This window comes from Stegastes partitus, unplaced genomic scaffold (assembly GCF_000690725.1).
Source record: "Stegastes partitus isolate 25-593 unplaced genomic scaffold, Stegastes_partitus-1.0.2 Scaffold21, whole genome shotgun sequence".
Classification (NCBI taxonomy): domain Eukaryota; kingdom Metazoa; phylum Chordata; class Actinopteri; family Pomacentridae; genus Stegastes; species Stegastes partitus.
The window spans coordinates 1,423,691-1,445,713 of NW_007577752.1; the positions used below are offsets into that span (position 1 = coordinate 1,423,691).

Here is a 22,023-nt window from a genome sequence, read left to right on the forward strand (position 1 = left end):
ACGGAGCAATGCACGGAGTTATGTGAGGTCTCTAAACTACATGTAGCCATAATAATGATAAAAGCTGTGAGTTCCTGCTTTAGAAAGTGCAACAGAGAGCAAAAGAACTGACAATTCAACAGTTTGAAGACTCTCACACAGTTTTGTATTTGCTTCCTGCTTTTAGACGTGATAATTGTGTTGGTTTAGGTGTTTGATTTCTTTTACAAAAATTTCTCCTTTTAAAATTTCTAAACTGTGAATTGCAGACATATTCTATAACAATAACGTGTCTCTAATCTGTATGATCCAGAATTAAGCTCTACCAGTTCTGTTTAAGGTTTAAAAATGGAAATACAGTCGTGACTTGACATTACGACCCTTGACAATACGAAAAATTTGCTATCCGACAGGTTTTTAGGAAAAATGAACGGACCCCATAAAAAATAGCCTTAACATACCGACAGCCTTAGATTCCAACTCTGACATGACATTTTATGTCAAAAATAAGGATAACGGCATATTATCTAACTTAACAATCCGACAGATTGGCTACATTCAGACTGTAGGTCTTAATGCTCAATTCAGATTTTTTTTGTGAAATCCAATTTTTTTGCAAGTTCGCTTACATTTTCAATTAAATTCGACCTATGTGTGATCTGCTGTGTGACCTTCATACGACCCAAAAGTGTCCCGCATGCGCAGAAGAGGACACGACGACGTCACACACGGTGAGCATGCTTAGTGTTTACGGAAGTAAACACAGATGGTAATGGTGGAGTGTATCTGCAACTCCACCACGGCCGCCGATGGTGGAAACAGAACTGTGACCGCTATCCTAAACTGGCATCAGCAGCAAAGTACTGCCTGTGTGTTCCGGCCACTTCCACCCCATTGGAGCGCTCCCATGGGGTGGAAGTGGCCGGAACATGCACAATTAATTAGGTGTGAAATTCAGTGATGCGTAGTGTTCTAACAATACTCTTGTTATTGTAACTATAAACAATAAAAATTAACAACAAATTACCCTTCAAGCAATCAAGCCCTCCTTGTTATCTCGATCTCTGTCTTGACAATCCGACAGCTTTGCTATCCAACATAAAAGAAGGTTTTACAATTAGTATTGGATTATCGAGTCACGACTGTATCATTAAAATAACTAAAACAATGAAGGATAAAGGAGAAGGCAAGTTAAAGTTTTATGGATTGGAAACATTTATTCAAAAGCAGCAGTGTATGACGTTGTAGTCTACTCAAAACATTCTATAAACTAAGAAAGAATAAAAATAAAATAAAAATGGCCTATCTCAGGGCATCAGTGTAAAGGCAATAATATTATTGGCGGCCTCAAGTTGCTGCTCTAGACAGGGCTTTGTGAACTTGTGTGAAAAAATGTGCTAAATTCACACATTAAATTTTTATAGTACACTCTGAGGTTGATTTGTGAATAATGCAGTTGTTACTGAATGTTTTAAAGAAATCTAATTAATAACAATAAATATTACAATTAGTATATCCACTAGTGTTCACTTTCTTGCAACCAGTTTGTCGTATTGATGTAGTTTTGTTTAAATCTCAAGTTATTTGGTTTGGACATACATGATTGTTACAGATCTTACAAAATGTAGTCATAGAGCTGTAAAGGTATTGTATGTTTTCTGAAGAAATAATATTAAAAAATAAAGCTTTTTTAAAATTGGAAAGTTGTATTTTTTACTGCCGATATATAAAAATGAAAGATGTTGTATTATTCCTTAATTTTCTAATATTTTATTTTGATGACAGCTACTTTTTCATTTTTATTTGTAGTATGTTGACTTTAAAAGTTTTCTATCTCTGTGTGATACTTCCACTCGGATGCCACTTTATTAGTTACACCTGTGAAATATAATGCACTTCAATACAACATTTAGTTAATTCTACATTTACAAAGCCTTTATGTTTTCACTTTTATTTAGGCTTGAATTGATATATTGATTTGACTAAAACACTCATCAATAACTGTTTAGGTGTAAATTATCCTCAGGGTTTCGTGGATTTTCAGTTACTAATTTAAACCCAAACCAGTGAAAAATCAGCAATGGATGAGGCTCAGAAGAAATGGCAAAAGTCATTACATTTAGATTAAATACGTCAGCTTCCAAAATCACTAAAAACATATTGAAGTTACAGTTTTAGGATTTAACAGGGTCCCATGAACTTAACAGAAGTTTTTCAATAGAACCAGTGACTTGAGCTTGGACGGTTAGGAGGGTTGGTATGGAATCACCCTTTTTGCATGTCTGCTTTCATCCTGCCTGATTGGTTTTGCAGCTGTTCTCTACGCGCTCATCTTGGTTTGGAAACAGTCTAATAGCACTGCATTACTGTTTGATACTCTCGCTGCTGCTCCACTGAAACTGCGGTGAATATGTGGGTCAAGCAGCAACCACAGCAGCACTTTTCCTCACTAGTAATTCCCTTCTGCTTCATCGAGCTTCGCCAGCAGAGGGAGCTCGGTGTTCATGGAAGGCAGAGCTTCAGGCTGTGAACTGTGACCTCTGGATCTGGAGGAGGAGGTTTTGCCTGGAGGCTGCTTAGCAAACATTAGTCATTAGTTTAAAATTTGCTTGTGGTTAAAGTCTGCCTTCATTAATTGTTTCCAGTGTGGGCTGTGGATACGCAGATGTGAGTTTGCAGAAGTCGATATCTGCTCAGTGAAGGTGGTTTAACCAGTCTGTCAGTAAACATGATGGTGAAAGCGCCGACTCGACCTTCACTGTTGTCTCCTTGGAAACACGTTTGCTTCACTCCTCAAACCATGTCAGTACTTCTCTGTATTGTTACCCTGAGCAAAAAAAAAAAAACACTTTAAAAAGGGCTTTACTGTCATTTTACTTCAGCATTGATATGATTGTTAGTTTAACGGGGTCGATCAATGCAGTGACTATTCCAGGTACAGTGTTCTCAAGCCATGATGTCAAATATCAAGGCAGCATCATTTAGTACTTGATGTACCATCTTGGCTGATGTTTCCATGGGATCTCTTTTCTTTTTGCTGTCAGGTTTTTAGGTGATGGCCTTGCAGTAATGTGATTTTTACATTTCCATCTATGAATGTTTTTCTTGGCTTCATTCTAAGCTAAGTGGCTTCGATCTTCTCATTTAGTTCATAACAAGAAAAAGTGTATTTCCCAAAATGTCAAGTTATCGTGGTCACTGTGAGGTTGCAAAAAGCAACCAGGGAGCCTCTAGGAAGTTACAGCTCACACTCAAGATATATTTTAGAAATACCCCTCCCATAAAACCACAACTATTGTTTTTACACTTTTAGTACAATTAAAATATCACATTTATATGTGAACTGCAGAGGTGCTGGTTGTGGCGTCCTTTTAGTAGCACAAGGCCGTTTCTTTGTGTTTCTAGTCTTTATGCTCAGCTAAGCTCATCAGTTTTTTAAATTTCATCTCGTCATTAGAATAAAATAAATCTTTGCTCTTTAACCTCCCATATTTTACTCACCATGAGCTCACTGCAATATGTAGCCCTGTTTTATGGAAACAGGACTAATATAAAACGTTATAATGCCGTAAGACATGAAAAAAGGAAAAAGTGAAGCTGAATTTTCTTTAAAAAATGCTGAATCAACTTGTACAAGTACCCACAGATGTCACCCATTCTGGAAAAAAAGGAGCGCGAACATGTGGTAGCTATTGCGTTTTAAATTTGTTTCTAAACTAGTTCAGTTTAATCGAATAGTCGAATAGAACTTTGTCACATTACTGTTTGTCACAACTAAGTTGCAGTTGTACTGAGGATCACAGAATTGTGTTGTTTTTTACTGGATCTGGTGAATGCAGATGGTGCATTTTTGGCAAATTTTTAAATGAGACTGAAACACTTTTGATGAAATATCAAGGTTATACGCTTAGATTTGGTTAATTTCTCTGATCGAACTGCACACCACACTTAAGGAAGTTTAAACTCTGAAGATACTCTTTGTTGTTGCAGTTTCTGGTTTGATAAATGGTGTAATTTTGGCAATGTCTTAAAAGAAAACTTGCTGTTAGAATCTGCTGGTAGATTTTTGGGTTTCAGAGGATGAATATAAACTTTAGAGCACATTATTAATTGATGAAGCCGTCATAGATTCCTTCTGAGATGCTGTTACCATTTTCTTCCTTCGTTTAGAGGATATGATACCACTGCACTGCACCTACATTTTTGACAAGAAAAGGAGAAATTCTAAGTCAGAGCTGGCAGCAGTAGTCTGTTGTTGTGGCAATGATAAGAGATTTACGGAACTGGATCTTCTTAGGAAGTTTTTAAAAATGATGTGATGTTCATCCCCCCCCCACTTCCAATTCAACAGAGATGACTTTAAATTGAGAATCTGGAGATCAAAGACTCCAGTTTGTTAAACCATCAAAATTAGTTTCTGAGGCAACTATGATAAGAAGATTTCTTGGTGTTATATCAAACGTTGCATTCAGTTTCACAGCATTACAAAACGCTCTGTGGCAGGACTGTCACGGTCAGTGTGTTTCACTGTAAATGCTGCAGCCCCGGGCAGCTGAGGCACTGCTTCATGACACCGCAGGTTAAAAATCATATTAGTCTTAAGCAGATGTCAACAAATCCTGACTGAGCTGCTACCGATCGCAGGGAGAGCATATGTGACTTGTGCTTCGAGGCAGTTATTTTGGGTCGAGCCAAAAAGAAATGAGTGGGAGAGAGAGAGAGAGAGAGAGAGAGAGAGAGAGAGATGTCCTCATCACGACACTGCCAAGAAAGCTGAGTCATGTAAGACGAGAAAAAAGCGAAGCACCACGCAGACTATTAAAAATGAATTAGACAGGACAATTTTTAAACATAATGAGCGAGAGGAGTGAGGAATTTTTCAAAGCATCTGTCGGGCATCGACGAAGACTTGTTGGCAGCGAGTCCAGGTGACGGCAGATAAAGAAAGCTGTGACGGGGGGAGAGTTAGCGTGAACGAGGGAAGTGAGATTACTAATGTGAAGAGTTTGAGCAGAGACGGCAGGCGTGAAGGGGAGGAGGTGGCAAAAAATGGGAGCGGCTGTGTCATTGTGAAGAGATCCGGCGTATAAATACATGGACGTACTGTGATGTGTGCTCGGAGGGGCTTGTGCGGCAACAGGAACCACATGAGCAGCGGGAGGAGTCGCGAGAAGAGAGGCGTCACGGCAAATAAAACTCCACGCCCCTCTCTGCCGAGCATCCATTTACTGAGCAGCTGATGTCTGCTGCTTCACTGGATGCACACAGACTCAGCAGAAGGAAGGAAGGAAAAAAAAGAAAACCTAGGGTGCTGTGGAGCTCCGCTGGATTTGGATTACAGCAAAGTACATCCACCTTTCCACACGTTTATGAAGAGGATCGCAGTACCAGTGTTGCAAGAAATGTCCACATTGGATATACTTAACCTTGGAGGGAAGGAGTATTTATAAAAGAGAGGCTGACGCTGCTCTTTGTTGCGTGAAAACTGTTCAAGGATCACAAAAAGAGAATTTCGACTGATTACCAGAGAGAAAGGAAACGGCGATCTTCCTTCTTCCTCCTGTCTCTCCACTTTGTCTGCCCACGATTCTACAGGTTGAGACTAAGTTTCAAAGATGACCACCATGCAAAAGCTGCTGCAGCTGCCGGTGAACGCGGTGAACATCGTGAAGACAGTACAGAGCCAGGTCCAAGGCCAGGAGGAGGACAAGAGCCCCGTGCTGACCCCTGATAGCGGTCAGCATTCCTGGTACAGCGCCCTCCAGCCTGATGAGCTGCGCTACCTCCGATCTGGAGGTATAGGAGGAGGAGGAGGTGGAGACCACGAGGAGCGAGCCCCGCTGGAGGAAGGCGGTGGAGGCGGCAGCAGTGGTGGCACTTTTCAAACTCAGCCGCTGCGGTAGGAAAATCCAGAACCTGTTTAACCTTTTCATGCTACAGTTACAACTAAGGGCATTTAGTTGCTTCCATTCCAGGTCAGATTACAATGAATGTAATTGGATGAGAAAATGTTGTGAGTCAGCCAAGGGGTCGATAGCCCCCAGTGGGTTGCACAAAAACTTAGAAACTCTGTTCTTGTTTTCAACTTTTGCTGCAGTCTTTGCTTTTGTTTCATGAAACTGTGGATCATTTTGCCACCTGAGGCTTCTAAAACTCTTCAAATAGAAATTGTTACTTGGTCAAACTGCTTACAAGTCCCCTGCCTCGCACCCAATGTCAGTGAAGATAGGCTCCAGCCACCCACAGCCCTTTTTGGGAAAAAACATGTATAGCTAATGGAGGCATGGATGCAGAAACTCTGTTTTTGTTTTAAACTTTTGCTGCAGTTTTTGCTTTTGTGTCATGGAACTGTGGATCATTTGCAACCTGATGTTTCTCAAACTGTTCAAATAGAAACTGTTACTCAGTCAAACTGCTTACAAGTCCCCTGCCTCGCACCCAGTATCAGTGGAGATAGGCTGCAGCCACCCACGACCCTTTATCGGGTAAAACATGTATAGCTAATGGAGGAATCCTACGCAGCAAATGACAGGGGGTTGGTCAGTAGACTGTCCTTCGCTGTAACAGTGAGGAGCACTGGTATAAATGCCATAGTGCACAGATGCTGGTTGTCTACTCCATTTATCGTTTAGTTGTTTGGTCTATAAAATGTCAGACAATACTGTTAAATGCACATTAGAGAGTTGACCAATGTCACATTTTCACTTTTTTCTTTTTACCCAAAAGTCCAAAATCCAAAGACATTCAGCTTGCAATGGTTTGAAAAAAAGAGAAAAGCAAAAAATCCTAACTTAGGATAAGCATGGAATCACAAAATGTCTCAAAATTGTGGCCCATTAGTTGATCAATAATTAAATTAATCAAATAATACTTTCAGCTCAGGTGTGAGGATAACATCAGGGAGCATCTCTCTTCAGCGCTTGTTCATTGTGGACATGTGCAACATGTGAAATAGATGGGGTTTAGAGGCAACACTGCTTCAATTTTAGGAGCCAAACACCAAAAAAAGATGGGGACACAGATACCCTGAAGAGATCATGGAAAAGTAATTAGACTGAGGATGGATGACAATTTATATATTCATAAAAACACTGTCTATGCAGCTTTGTTGTGACACATAGAACTGTGTAGCTTCTCTGTGTCAGTGGTGTTTTAATAAATCTGGAATCAGACCGACTGCATCAAGCAAAGGCTACAGGAGCTACTCTAATTAATTAGACTGCAAACCTCTAGCATGAACAGCAAATATAGTGCTTTTCAAAAACAGATCTGCTGCAAGAGAGATATAATTACAGAAGCCGCAGTCGTTTCTGTTGGTCTCACAACACGAGAGCTGCACCGAACTACAGTTCTGGTTGGTTTCGGGAGACAAATTTTACATCTGTCTCTGTGAAAAAAACAAGAAACATGTCTGCTGAAAGAGTCGGCTTATGTAAAACAGCCAAACCAGCTGCTTATAAATGCAGGCTGCAACTCTTCAATCTTTCACTCGCCGCTGATTCATGCAAATACTTTTCACATCTTCTCCTTTTCATGTGATTCCAGTCTTTTCTCGGTGAACAAAGTGATGTTACATCTGAAGTAGTGTCATTAAACACTGGCCTACTTCCATGGAGACTTTCCAAGCCGGAGAGACCTGCTGATCTCTTGGCTTTGGTGCCAAGTAACCTGACCGCCCGTGGAACGCTGTCGTACCACAGCGGGTTAAATAATTCAGAGATGTTTATAAATTCAGCTGTTGTTCGGTAGGGCGGGACAAAATCCAGAGAAATGAGAGAAGCTGTGTTGGTGTAGAGTTACCACGGGCCCTTTGGGCATAAAGAGACTGTAAGCCCAGTGAAAGGGTCATTTTCTCTATAGGTGCTCAAGATAAGGTTTTATTTCTAAGAGAATTCACAGAAGAGGGATGTGCTGTTAAGAAAATACATCCTGGTCAAGCAGATAGACTGTGATGTACCTGGAAGACTGTTACCTTTATTCCTGGAACTGCTTGAACTGTCATTTACTGAGTCATTGAATTTTTCTGTTTTTGGCCATTACATCATGCTTTGACCAAAATAAAGTTTTTATTGTATATAATGGTGGAAAAGAGGCTTCTGTCCTTACAGGCTTCCTTTAATCCTGCAGTGTTTGAAGCAGCCACTATTGCTGATAATGCACGTGTAACTTGTCCGTGGTGGCGAACACCTGATAACTCCATGCTGACAGGTGGAATGTTTGGCCTCAGCTACAGCAAATGTAATAAATTCTTTGAGGTCCAGTTTTAATTAGATCTTCTAAAAGGCTTGTTTGTCATCAAACAAGCCACATGAATCCCTGTCACTTTATTAATTAGTGCGGCTTGATCAGGGTGGTTAATTAACACAAGCTGCAGAACAAATGAAGCCCTCGGCCGGGAGGTTTCTCTCTCCTCTCCCTCTGCACTGTGGCAGGTAACAACAATAAAGTTCCTAGTGAGGTTTGAAATTAACTTCTCATCTTGGCCTGTAAATCATAATTAAGAGATTTCTTGTTTCCTAGGCAGTTAGAATTCTAGAGAAGTGATTTATTTTCATTCAGCAGTAGGTGTAAACGTGGGACTAGAGAGTGAGAGCAACATCATGTGGTAGCAGTGTAGTTTAACAAGGCTCTCACCAGATGGGAACTCCAGAGGAGAAAAGATGTTTTTTTAAATAGTCCTGAACTCCTCTGGAAACATCCATCCATTATCTATACACCGCTTAATCCTCACTAGGGTCGCTGGAGTCTATCCCAACCAACTTAGGGTGAAGGCAGGGGACACCCTGGACAGGTCACCAGTCTATCACAGGGCTACACTTAGAGACAGACAACCAAGCACACTCACATTCACACCTACGGACAATTTAGAATCACCAATTAACCTCAACATGTTTTTGGACTGTGTGGGAGGAAGCCGGAGAACCCGGAGACAATCCACGCTGCACGGGGAGAACATGCAAACTCCACCCAGATGCCTCCAGTGTCCCCGCTAGGACGTGAACCAGCGACCTTCTAGCTGCGAGGCAACAGTGTTGACCAACTTTGCCATCTTGCAGCCTCCCTGGAAACATGATTTTAGAAATTTTGGGCAATCTCTAAAATACTGACATATATTGTGCCGTGCATTTCTGATTTTTCTGTATTTTCATCATAATAATAAACATTAGGCTTTTATTAATGTACGATTCCTGTATGGCAGTGATTAATCACTTATATAATAAAGATAGCTGTGGGGTGAGCTGATACCCCAGTGTTTAGGGTGCCTACCACATGCCCTGAGCAACCAGTCTCAGGATTCCCAGCTGGGGACTATTTACTGCATGTCATTCCCCCACTGTCTTTTCTCACATTTGTAGTTTCTCCGTTCTACCACTATAAAATAAAGGCAGAAAAAATGCCTTCTCCCCCCAAAAAATCTTTTGAAACTCACTTGCATTCTGATCTTGCCATCACCACCAAAGCATGGCAGTGCAATATTATAGACTTTACTCACTTTTACACTGGTTTTTATATTAACTGCAGTAAACTAACACAGAAAACAAAGCTTCACCCTCCGTGGTGCTGAAGCAGGCAGCAGCTACTTTTCGGCAGCTATATTATTAATCATAATTTAGAATAGTGATAAATCTTTAGATATATCTGTTGCTTCCGTCAATGAAAAAGCCTCAGTGTTGTTCACACATTTGGCTGACACCGAAGGGAATTCAGCTCATTTACATTTATTTATTTCTTGTATAGATTATGGAAGTCTCAGCTGTGAGTCCAGGAAAAAAAAGTTTTGGCCAAAAAACACATTAGTCAAAAAAACTGAAAATGTGATGCCTTCCACTGATTATTTACATTTGTAGTCAGACTGACAGCATGGCTCTGAGGACAGTGATAATTTGTAGTTTTTAGTGAAATAGCTCAACAACAATTGGAAAGATCTGCACAAAATTTCAGACAGATGTTCATGTTTCCCAGACAATGAATCCTGATGACTTTGATCACTGGTTTTTCCATTTAGTGCCACCATGAGGTTGGCATTTGAGAATTTGAGTGGACATTTGCTGCACCCATCATACCCCCCACAGAATGAAATATAATAACTTTGATGTGTCCTTAACTTTTCATCCAGTGCCAACATCAGGTCAAAACTAAAATCTGCACCGTGCCTCTGCTTTTTAAAGTCAGTGTGAAGCACTGAAAAAAATATGTTCTGTGTTTATCACACCACAGAAAGCTGCTGTTAGCCACCCTGCTAAAAAAAATCACTAACTATATCAAATTAGGTTAAATGTTGTGAAAAAATAAGCAGTGTTCTCTTCTCTGGAACGCTGAAAGCACTTGGGCGGAGATTGGCCCTATTCACCAGCAGCAAATTATTAGTGTTTGGCTTCACAAAATCAGTCCACACCTTCTTCTTCTCATTATTCTGAGGAAATTTAAATAAGGAGGCCGAGTTGTTGTGTAGATTCTAACATCAAGGGAAGATGTGTTTTCTGGACAAAGGCCTAGCGAGCTGAATGTATGGTGCAGTGACTGGTAAGTTGTGAAAAAACCACTGATGCAAATGCATAATTTTCATAGTGTTTTAGTGTTAGAGGGAGAGATCATGCAAAGTATGACTCCAGTGTGTCATCGAGCCACGATTTCTGTCCTTCCAAGAAAAATATAAACAACAAAAAATACTGAAAAACAGTTCAGGAGTCTAACTAGACAGTCTAGAAATAAAACTTTGAATTTCCTTGACACTGACTTTAATTCAAATTAGCAAGTGTTAGCATGCTAAGATATAAAACAAAACTGTGAACATGGTAAACACTGTACATGCCTTAGTATTAGCATGTTAGCATACTCACTGTGAGCATATCAGCATTTATCTTCACCCTTTACTTAAAGTACAGCTTCACAGAGCCGCTTGCATGACTGTAGATGCTTAGTCTTGTTCTGATATCATCTCCATAACTCTGAAATATAAATACATCACCACTGGCTGACATCGAAGGCAGGGGATGAAGGAGGCTCACACTGTACAAAACAAACTATGTTAATGGAAATGTTCACATTTCTGCAGTCATGGCCAGAGGCTGTGACCCATCATCACGATTTCACGGCGAGAAATGAACCAGTAGGACCTTCATTTTCTGCCAGAAATCAGCATTAGGGTTACTCATCCTCATGTCTGGGCCTTTAGATCTTTGGGCAAACTATATAGTACATTTTTTAATTTGTTTTGGGAAACAGCCACATATTTGTAACCAAGAAACCAGCGTCAGCCCATTGCTCGCATTCCAAAAATAAGCCTTACTGTCGAGTTTTAATTTGACAGTCTTTGATGAATTTAGGTTTTGAAATGCGTGAAAGAAGTGAACTAGATTATTGGTGATGCAATGCAATTATTAACACTTTGATGCTTGATGGAGACGAAAGCGACGCCTTTTCTTAGCACACAGGCACACAAATGCTCACACACACACTCACACACACTCACACACACACACATGCTTTCAGCTCGGGCAGAGTCGTGATAAATTGACTGTTCTGCAGAGGCCACCTCCTCACAGACTGCAAGGCTTCCATTCACTGCTGTCATATGACCTAAACAGATGAAATATACCGTATACCCCTGCATCCTCCCACTCCTACAGCTGAGTGATGTAGAAGTTCTGACTGCAAGCTGGATCACATAGTTTGGGAAGTAATTTGTAGTGCTGCTTTGAGTCATGTGGGGTGTCGGGAGGTGCATGTGTCGGAGGATAATGTGTAAATCGCAGCAAGGTGTGCAAATCATTTTCATATTCTTCTTGTGATTGTTCAAGTGCTCACATTGTTGTCTAAGCAGAGTACATTTGAATACACCATACCCACCAGAGAGTGCATACCTTCTCCAAGGTTATATAGCGCTACAGGAGGTTGTCGTAATCGGAAATCTTTTTTTCTATGTAAGAATTCTGCCCTTCGTAAAAGTTCTTTTTCAAGAACATACATTTATTTAGAAGGTGATTCAGATTTATTCTGATGGCGGCCATGACTTTTACAGAGTGCATGATAAATGCATGTATAACTCTCAAAGCCTGCCTATAAATATCAAATAAATTCATTAAATCACTGCCTTATATGTATTTCTCATAGGGTGCGGCACATCAGAAAAGGACATACAATAATAACTTTTGTGAGCTCATTAAAATAGTTTATGTACCACATTCAGTGACAATTTAAGTGTTTTACAAAGTACTGGCATAAATATTTGCCAAAATTTACATAGTGCCATATAATAGTAATATCTACCCCAGAAGTCCATCACTTTTACTGTTTTTCTATTTTTTCTGTTATATTTCTAATGAAAAGAGAAACAAGCAGTACTAAAAAAAAAAAGAAAACGCATAACCTCCACCTGTCATCTCAGTCCTGTTAAACAGCAGTATGAGCGGCATAAATCAGAGCTTCAGTCCTCTGTTCACTAGAGACTCGAGGTCCTGGAAGTAGTTCACTGAGTTTGTTCAGCGCAGACCTTCAGTCCCTCGTGGAAACATTGTCAGATGCAACAAAGCCTCCGCTGGAAGGCAGGAAATCACTTAACTTCATTTTATTGCATCCTTTGTTGCCTTGGAAACTAGTTGGGGGGGAAATGTGCAGATCTGCAGCCACTGAATCACCCCACCCACTGCCAGCCAAACCCCACCCTTCATTCCCACACCTCCGAATGACAGCGAGACGATGGCACTGTGTCCCATCGGAAAATCTTTTCTGTCTGTTGGGAGATTCGCTCTGTTTTGAAGTAGGTTTGCTTGTATGCTTGAAGCGGTGCCACGTCATTCTATCGATCAGGCATAAAGACTCTGACAGCAAAGCAACAGAGATCTGTTGCTCTCAGTCTTTAATTAACACCACGGTCCCACATGGAAACAGTTCAGTAGGAGATGGACTTAGTCTGATTCTAAGTTTTATGTTTGGATTGCTTGCTCTTGTTTTCATTGTGTCATTTTGTTGTTATTATTATGAATATTTCAACACTTTGAATGAGGAGCAGCAGCTCAAACTTAGCCACTTGCCTAACAGTGTCACATTTACAGTGACGTTTGTCCATGTTCACTGTCTCTATTGAAACTATATTCAGTCAGTTATGTCTTAAATGTATTATTGCATTAAAAGCTACTGAAGGTTAACAGCTGTATTTTCATGAACTGGAAACATGTGCAGTCTTATTGTCCTGTGTTACTTGAGAGGCAACAAAACAGATATTTAGGCTGTTTGAAAACGTCATTGATCAGTCTTTCACCATTCAATAAGCCCGGTGTCCTTATCTTGGCAGCTGCAGCAGTGATCCCGTCTGCGACGATCTGCTGGCTCCATGTAGCTGTTGTTTGCAGGCTCCTCCTGGCAGGTTTGGTAGAAGCTGTCAGTGTTGTTTATGTGTGTTTGCATTGCAGCAGGGTGGAAATGTCAGCCCAGATCCACTCAGACAAGGATCTTGCTTCTCATGTGTGAGATGACAGGTCCGTTGCCTTGTCACAGACGAGATGATGGATTAACAAGGCCAGAGAACAAGGCAGCATGTATGCAGATAGGACGGACAGCTGAGAAAACAGCCACAGCATAGACGTTTGATTACTGCATGTTGAAAAGCATGTTCATTAGGGAGAAACTATTGTAATACTTTTCTGATGTCTCATTTCAAGAAATGCTTTGTAGAAAAACCTTTTTAGCCACATTGAGCGAGTAAATCAATTCCAGCGGGTCAACATTTAAATTAGTCTGAGTACAGCCTAAGAGAGCTACTAGTAGCATGACTGAAGACGATCAATTTTGTCGCTTTGAAAGCAAATAAACAAGAAACCCACAGATGTACAAGAACTTTGCTTGCTTCCAATTGAGCAGAAGTTGAAAAACATGGGAATATATATATATTTTTAATCATGTTTACATTGTATAGCCTTGTGAGAGCAGGATCACCCCAAAGTAAGTGGTTTTACATCTAAATGTATTCAGAATTATAGAAGCATATACACAATACAGCTCTTTTTTTCAGAATTTTCTCAGAGGCTGGGAATCAGTGCTTGTAATGGATCACTCTGTCCTTCATCTCCGCAGGTGAATCTTACATTATTCGGTTAATTTGATAATTATCATGGTGATTAGCAAAGTAATTGTTTTTTTTTTGTTGTTGTTGTTTTTTTAGATGTCAGACACACACAAAAATGCCCATACCATGTGTGTTTGTACCACGTATTAAACCCCCAAAAAGCAAATGCTCATATTAGATGAGCTGCAAGTAGAGAGTTGTCTGTATATTAAGATGGATGGATGAACCCTTGATGACGTCACCCGTGTTTTCCTGAGGAGCAGTCCTGAATGTCAGTGTGGTGGCTCTGGCCGTCATGATATCGGCGGTGCCTCACTTCCCCTAACTCCTGGTTAATCCAAAAATGAGCGAAGAGGTGGATCTTCAGTGGAGCTGGGCCCAAGTGTCTCGGATCAACTGTCCTGTGATGGTACTCACCTGTCATTTAAAGTGGACGTGGCTTTAATTATGCAAAATTTTAAGCTTTTGTAGAATTTACATTGATGAGTTCTATAAAAATCACCTCCTGAAAGGTTGTCATTACCTGGAAAATTAGCTACAGAGACCACAGCTGTTTTTGTACCACGCTGTGAACATGTTTGTTTCTGCAATAAAATTGGACATTTTATCATCAGACTTTATGGGGATTGACTTGGTTTTGGAGTCAGCCTCAAGTGGACATTTAAAGAACTGCAGTGATTGGCACTTCTAACTTGGCTTCATTTCTTATAGGATGCTGCTGATCAGTTATAAAGCTAGTTGCTGATTTAGGGAGGAATAAACCATTTCTGAGAATGTTTGTTGATGTCAAAACACAACAGCTAAAAAAAAGGCCTGTTCTTCAGAAGCCCCGCAGATTCATAGATTGAAATGACAATAACGCTAACACCTGAGCAAGTGCACCAAAAGAAAAATGATCCTAACCTGGTGCAGAAGTGTAAGTCTTTTTCTCAGATGAAGCAAAGCAAACATTATGATATATAATTTCATTTATTGGACAACGTATAAGCACATAAACACAGCAATTACAACACAACAGAGTGAAATCTAGCAAGAACAAAAAATTTAGTCGTGTTTTTACCAGCCAGGAGCAACGTAGAGCCGATGCCATCCTGTCCTGGTGGAGTCAGAGCCAGCGTCTGTGGTGACCTGCTGCAGGAACCCAGTGGAGGATGGGAGTCTGTGTTGGTGAGCAAAGAAGCAAAGTTGGATGACGCTGAATCCGGCCTCACAGTTGACGTTGTGGAAACAGGCCTACTAAGTCTCTTCTGTAAGCTGCTGCTGCTGCACAAAAATCCCCTTCAAAAAATAGGAGCAAGCAGTGTTTTAAAATCTTCTTATTTCACCCTGTCCTCCAGAACACGCAGGAATTCACAGGCTGTCCTGTACATGTAGTCTGCCTGAGCACTAACACCCCTGCTGCTGGATGTGTTGTGTGGTTTGGTCTGAGCTGTTTCGTTTGTTTCCCATTTGCAGAATCAGGGCTGTGTACAAACACCGGATGTTTTTTCAGTGCACACAGGATGGACATGTAGCAGACCGTTATCACAGACTTAAATGACTGTTCAAGAGACTGAACTGTTTGAACACTAAAATTTCTGGAGCATTCCATAATTGTGAGTTGTGATCTTACCTAAGTATTAAGGGAACAAGCTTGTGTAATGCTAATAGACTATTGTGGAGTTGTACTGGGCCTTTTGGAGCGAAACATTTCTAATCAAGCGACACTGCTTCCATTGTTTGTACTAAAATATCTGCGATCTGTCTGTGAGAAGTCAACATGTTTTAGGGATTATGTCACTTTCCAATTATTCAGCTTTTATGCGCTGCAATTTCAAAGGTTTCCACATTTTGGGAGCCAGATTTCCCACTTCAAAGAGAATAATTTCTGGGTCACACTTGCAGACTTGGATAAATTTGCAGTGTTGAGTGGAAATTGCAAAGCAGGTCTTAATGTCTTCTTAGAGACCTTCGGTAGTCGGTGTCTTTCGCAGTTTTCCTGCCCTGCTAAAAATAAACAAAGCCGAGCATTGAGCTAATTTTCAATGTTTTCTTCCCACAGACACGACGACTTGAAAGAGATGCTGGACAGCAACAAAGACTCCCTGAAGCTGGAGGCAATGAAGCGCATTGTGGCTGTGAGTATGAATAATGTTTACTTTGGGATTTTGCTGATCAGCAGGTACGAATGCACGCTGTGACTGAAAGACAAATTCACTCTGACTTTCAGAAAAGGCCCAAAGAGTGTACTAATCGCAAATAATTTTAATAGTCTGAATATAATGGCACAATCTAACTAACTGTGCTATAGCTAAAATCCTGTCATGTAAGAGACTTAATATTCCTAATCTGTAAGACAAAGGCAGCGATAGTTAATATGGTAAAAGATGCAAACCGTACATTCAGCTGTTAATTATTCATTATCCGTGTCAGATTCCTCCTTCTGAAGCTCCTCAGCCAGCTTTTCATTCATCATCCCTGCAGGACAGAAAAGACGAAAGGGAAGGAAAAGCATGAAAAGTGACTAAAATAAAATAGAAATATAAAAAAAAAAAAATGTTGCACTGCTCTTGCAAATGACTGAAACTCTTGAAAAATGTCACCTTGTGAAATCTTCATAGTGCTTTCGGGTATGTGTTTTCTCTGCAGATGATCGCCCGAGGTAAAAATGCATCAGATCTCTTCCCTGCTGTGGTGAAAAATGTGGCCTGTAAAAACATAGAGGTTTGTAATGAATCCAGTTTCATGTTTCATATTTCTTTCACTTGTGTTGTTTTATGTAGTGAAGTTGTGCTTTTTGTATTAAAGCTTCTTTAATTTATTTTTTATTTTCCATGCTTGTAATTTATGCATTACAATATCCTATCACTTTTTTTTTTTCTTTAAATCCCCATGGGGTTTTATTTTTATCTCTCCTGAACAAAATTGCAATTTTCCTCTCCTCTTTTTGAGGATTTTATCACTGTGCTTTATCTCTTCACTTCAGATTTATCTTAGAGAAAATAATTGAACTAATCTACATAATTTAGATTTTTATGAGCCTCTTTCCCTCTTGCTGCTCCTCCCTCCAGGTGAAGAAGCTGGTCTATGTTTACTTGGTGCGTTATGCCGAGGAGCAGCAGGATCTCGCTCTGCTCTCCATTTCCACGTTCCAGAGAGGCTTGAAGGTACAGCGGCTTACACAATGCTTCAGACGTTTATTAAGATTACGGGTTTGGGACTTGGATGTGGCCATGATGGAAATACCTCCAAGAACAGTTTTGAAATTCATGATCTGCAGAAGATGAATCTCAATGGCTCCTCTAACTTTCCTTTAGTGCAATCATGTGGTTGACATGCACGGTTTTTAGTGTAATATCTTGGAAACTATTAGGTGGAGAAAGAAATTCTCATGACTTTCTTCTAGCACCACCAGTGTGTCAAAGCGTTCAGTTAAGCCTCTTTCAGACATGCACTGCTTTCTGGGAATCTAACAGCAACTGCACATGTCAACTTTATGTCTAAATGAGCAAACTTTTCTGTTGCAAAGTTGCACTGGCTATCCTACTTAGGCCAGACATTCCCATATCACTTTTAACACAGCCCAAGTCTGAACTGTACCATCACATTACCCGATGGGTGCACACAAGCGATGGTCCTTGGAGTTTTCTGAAGTGATTGAAGTGATTTTTCACATTTCAGCACCAACATTCACCCAAAAATACACAAGGAGAGTTTTCACTCTGAGTTCATTAGACACCTGCAGCATCAGACAGCAGCATATGAGCATCTCTAAAACAAGACAGTTGTGTGCATTTATGCAAGGAACAACAGCAGCAACTTCATTAATTAGTTCTAATTATAAATTATCCCGGCATGCAGGCAAGATCAATCAGGATCCAGCAGCAGGTCACGCTGTTCTTAGTAGGAGTTAGGTTATTATCACACATGAACAGAATTCTTCGTGTTTGTGAAATCATGAATAGATTAGGCTTTTTGGAATCTTTGATAAGCTTTTATTGGTTGACAATTAGTCTTTTGTTTGTTTTTGCATTTTTATGTATTTTATATCACTTGGTGCAATGACTTAGCTCGAGTGAATGACAATTAAGGCGCAGCTCTCTCTGGCACTGTGGTGGGTTTCTCTGAATGAAGCTGTGAGCAACATTAAAAGTGTAAAGAAGGAAAGGCAAGTACATCCCCAAGGCCCACTGGGTTGGGTGCTGGATCACAAAATGTCAAAAATGAGAAAAGAAGAGAAGAACGATCCGCACACCAAAAACAGGCTCCCTTATACAATTCATTGGCGTGACGTTACGAGCAAAATGCTCTTCCTCAGATATTAAAAGTGACCAATGTCTGAGAGTCAGAATACCGTCACTTTAATGGATTAATGAAGCCAGCCCTGTTATGTGTTATATTTACTGAAAATTTTCTACATCTACTTAATGCATTGCTTATTTTTCACAAACCCTAATGCTTCCAGATGATTCATCTTTATAATTTTTGATTGAGGGGTGCTGCAATAGCTCACCTGGTTGAGCCGGCATCCCATGTACAGGGGCTAAAGTCCCCAACGCAGTGGTAGTGAGTTCGAGTCTGGCTCATGACACTTTGCAGCAGGTTCTTCTCCCCGCTTTCCTGTTTCTCTCTTCACTGTACTTTCAAATAAAGGCAAAAAAGGCCAAAAAAAATAACTTAAAAAAACTTTCTTTCTTTTTTTTTGATTGAAATACCTATTGACTGAATTGTTACAAAAATAGTCTTGGAACAACAGACTGTAAATATCACTGATCTCTTGACTTTTTAAGTAGCACCACCATTGGGTGAAGTCAGGGAAGGTGGTGCATGCAACTGGACGTCCTTGCTAAAAAGCAAACGTTAGCATGCTAAATTGTGAAGTGACAATGGTAACAATGATATGTCCTGGTGGTGTTGTCACAGTGAGAATTAAAATCAGCATGCTGATTTTAACATTTGGCTCACAGAAGCCTCACAGAGCTGCTGGCTGAGGTGCAGAGGATACCCTCTTAATATTTAGACCATGTACATTTGACCACCTCAGTAAAAACATGAAAGAAGCAAAGGACAGCCATAACATTTACTCATAGATGCCCCAGGGAGGGGCCCTTTTTCTTCCGCATACCAAACACAGATATATGCGATATGTTTTAGTTTCTGAGGTATTAAAGTCCCAGAGGTTTTTAATCTCAGAATTAATTTTTAATAAAATAAATTATCTTTGATGTCAACATGCACATTTTAAGAGGCTACTTCTACAAATGAAAAACATAGAAGAGGATCAAAGAGTAAGTCATGCCTATATCTATGTGTGTATATTCAGCAGGAATACTATTAAATAATAACACCTGCTTTACATGAGAACAGAAAATGATTGTTTGAGAGCCGTACTACATCACATTCCAATGTCATATAAATGAACCCCTGAATTTTGTGTTTTCCTTTACATAAAGACATTTCCACCATAAATTGATGCATAAACATTCATTAGGATGCATGCAATGAGTGCTAGACCCCCCACCTAATGCTTCCCCCTCCAGTGTTTAAACAAATCTGTGTTTGAATCTAGCTGCTAGCATGAGTGTAGACTTGTAGTCCTGTTTGATCTCTGTTTTGCAGGAACATAGCATCCCAGAATCTTTGATACATATTTATCTGAAAGTTTTGCTCTGTACTTCTGCAGGATCCGAACCAGCTGATCAGAGCCAGCGCCCTGCGAGTCCTCTCCAGCATACGAGTTACAATCATCGTGCCCATAATGATGCTTGCCATCAAAGAAGCTGCTTCAGATATGTCTCCGTATGTCAGGAAAACAGCTGCTCATGCAATCCCTAAACTGTACAGGTACAACTCTACATACATTAATAGCTAGTATGCCTCAAAAACACATTTATTCCAACCAGCTCTTGTGGACTTACTCATTGTTTTATTTGAGTACTTAAGGAAAGGTGGTTATTGGTTATTATAGCAATGTTTAAAAGATGCATTAATACATTTTGGACTAAATTTTAGTTTTTAACATTTCATAATTCATTTTATGGCTCTGATCCCCAGTCTAAGAACTGCTAGGTCTAGATTGAATGTTGGTGTGATTCAGTGCCACTGTGAAATCATAGCAGTGAAAGGTAGATCCCTCAGAAACATATTTCTGCTCTGCCAGTAAAATCCATTTGTTTTAAACTCTTGAGTGTGATATTTTTTTTTTAACAGTTTCTCCAACATTTCTTATGTCGTGCATTTGAGTGATTTATTCTTCTCTCCTCTCAGTTTGGATCCTGAACAAAAAGACCAGCTGATTGAAGTCATAGAGAAACTCCTTGCTGACAAAACCACGGTGGGTTTTTCCTCTGTTCGCATACTTGGTTCAATATTTTCTCCAGCAGCTTTTTTTTCTCCCTAAGCAAATGCAAATACAATTTTGAAAACCACACAGTGCACAAAATATCAGGACCAGCTGCTGTGCACAGCACCAGATTGCATTCAATGCCTCACTTGTTTCAAGGCTTATCATTTGTTTAACCAGCCTCCCTCTTCACCTTGCAGTTTTTGCATAAGCAGTTTTTAAGGCAGACTTAATTGTAGACTGCATGAAGCGTGTTTGATATTTAGGAACATTATCCTAACATCACCTCCTGTGGTGTGACTGAAAATGTGTTGCAGTTGGTGGCAGGGAGTGTCGTTATGGCCTTTGAGGAGGTGTGTCCAGAGCGTATCGACCTGATCCACAAGAACTACAGGAAGCTGTGTAATCTCCTCATCGATGTGGAGGAGTGGGGTCAGGTCGTCATCATTAACATGTTGACCCGCTATGCCAGAACCCAGTTCCTCAACCCAAACATCAATGTGAGTAACAGACACACACAAAATGACTAAGCAAGGAGGCTATTAACGAACAATCATTTCCATCAGTGATTATTCTGACATTCTTCTGCAGTAATGTGATCTATAAAATGACAGAAAATAATAGAAAATGTTCATCTAGTTTCTCCAAGCCTTATTAAAATTTCTTATGAGAAGCCGGAACTCGAAATTTTTTGGTGATTTAGTCAGATAAATGACTATCAGAGTTTTCTTTTTTTTGATTTTTGTTATGTTATCATTTTGTAATCTCCACAATGATTGCAACGATAATATAACTTGTCATGGTAACACATACTGTGTTCTTTTTTTTTCTTTTTTTTTAAATTAATTTACACTACAGGCTGATTTATATTGCTTTGTGAGAGACAGTAAAGTTCTGAATCTGAAATATTTACTACACGTACCAACACTGCTTACACTTGCATGTGTCAAAGAATCTGATTAAATAAACACTAAGTAGTGATTCACTGATTCATAGCCACATGTCGCAGCAGTTCACATGAACTAACAAACCCAGGAGTAGCTGTACTCGTCATGTCTTGTCATCAACGACTCATTTGCATATAAATTGCATACTAGGAGATTAGCGTGCAACAGAAGTGTATAGGTGCATGTTTTGCAATAATACAACTTTCATTTTCTTGGATTAATTATAGTCCTCCACTTCTGCGTGGCTGTGCAGTGTTACAATAAGCCTGTCATTATTTCCCTCTCACTGTAGCCAACTTATTTCAGTACATTTATCAGTTTTTCGGGCCCACCTGTTGAGTTTTTTTTTTTTTTAAACTCTAAACTAACAAATGGAGCCATTACTCACAACATTGTTACTGCAGTAATTCTCTATGCATGTGGTGACAAACTGGTATAATGATTTTGGACGTTGTGTTTGTGTAACAGGAGGAAGCCTTAAGATAATGATTCTCATACACAGTGTAGCTGCTTTTCACAGTCTGGTGACTTGCTGTGATTATTTAGGCACTGAGTAATGACTTTCCATGCAGTGAATAGTCTATCTTGGATAGTTTGACTGCAGAAAAACTATTTTAGGCCAATTAATGCTTTCTGCATCCATGTGTCTGGAAGGATGTCCACATAATGCAAATTTTGTCATGTGCCCACGTCTGCAGCCTAAAATTTGC

The 22,023-nt window shown here is 39.9% G+C and overlaps 1 protein-coding gene across 1 annotated transcript in view; it reads left to right on the forward strand.

Annotated features, from left to right (window-relative positions):
* ap3b2 (adaptor related protein complex 3 subunit beta 2) overlaps positions 1-22,023 on the forward strand; it is a 56,093-nt gene that overhangs the window by 5,017 nt on the left and 29,053 nt on the right. Inside the window, exons 2-7 of the mRNA XM_008294527.1 lie at positions 16,086-16,161; positions 16,673-16,747; positions 17,095-17,190; positions 19,707-19,867; positions 20,291-20,357; positions 20,684-20,866. Of these exons, the coding sequence (XP_008292749.1) occupies positions 16,086-16,161; positions 16,673-16,747; positions 17,095-17,190; positions 19,707-19,867; positions 20,291-20,357; positions 20,684-20,866 (658 nt within the window). The remainder of the gene's footprint in view (positions 1-16,085; positions 16,162-16,672; positions 16,748-17,094; positions 17,191-19,706; positions 19,868-20,290; positions 20,358-20,683; positions 20,867-22,023) is intronic.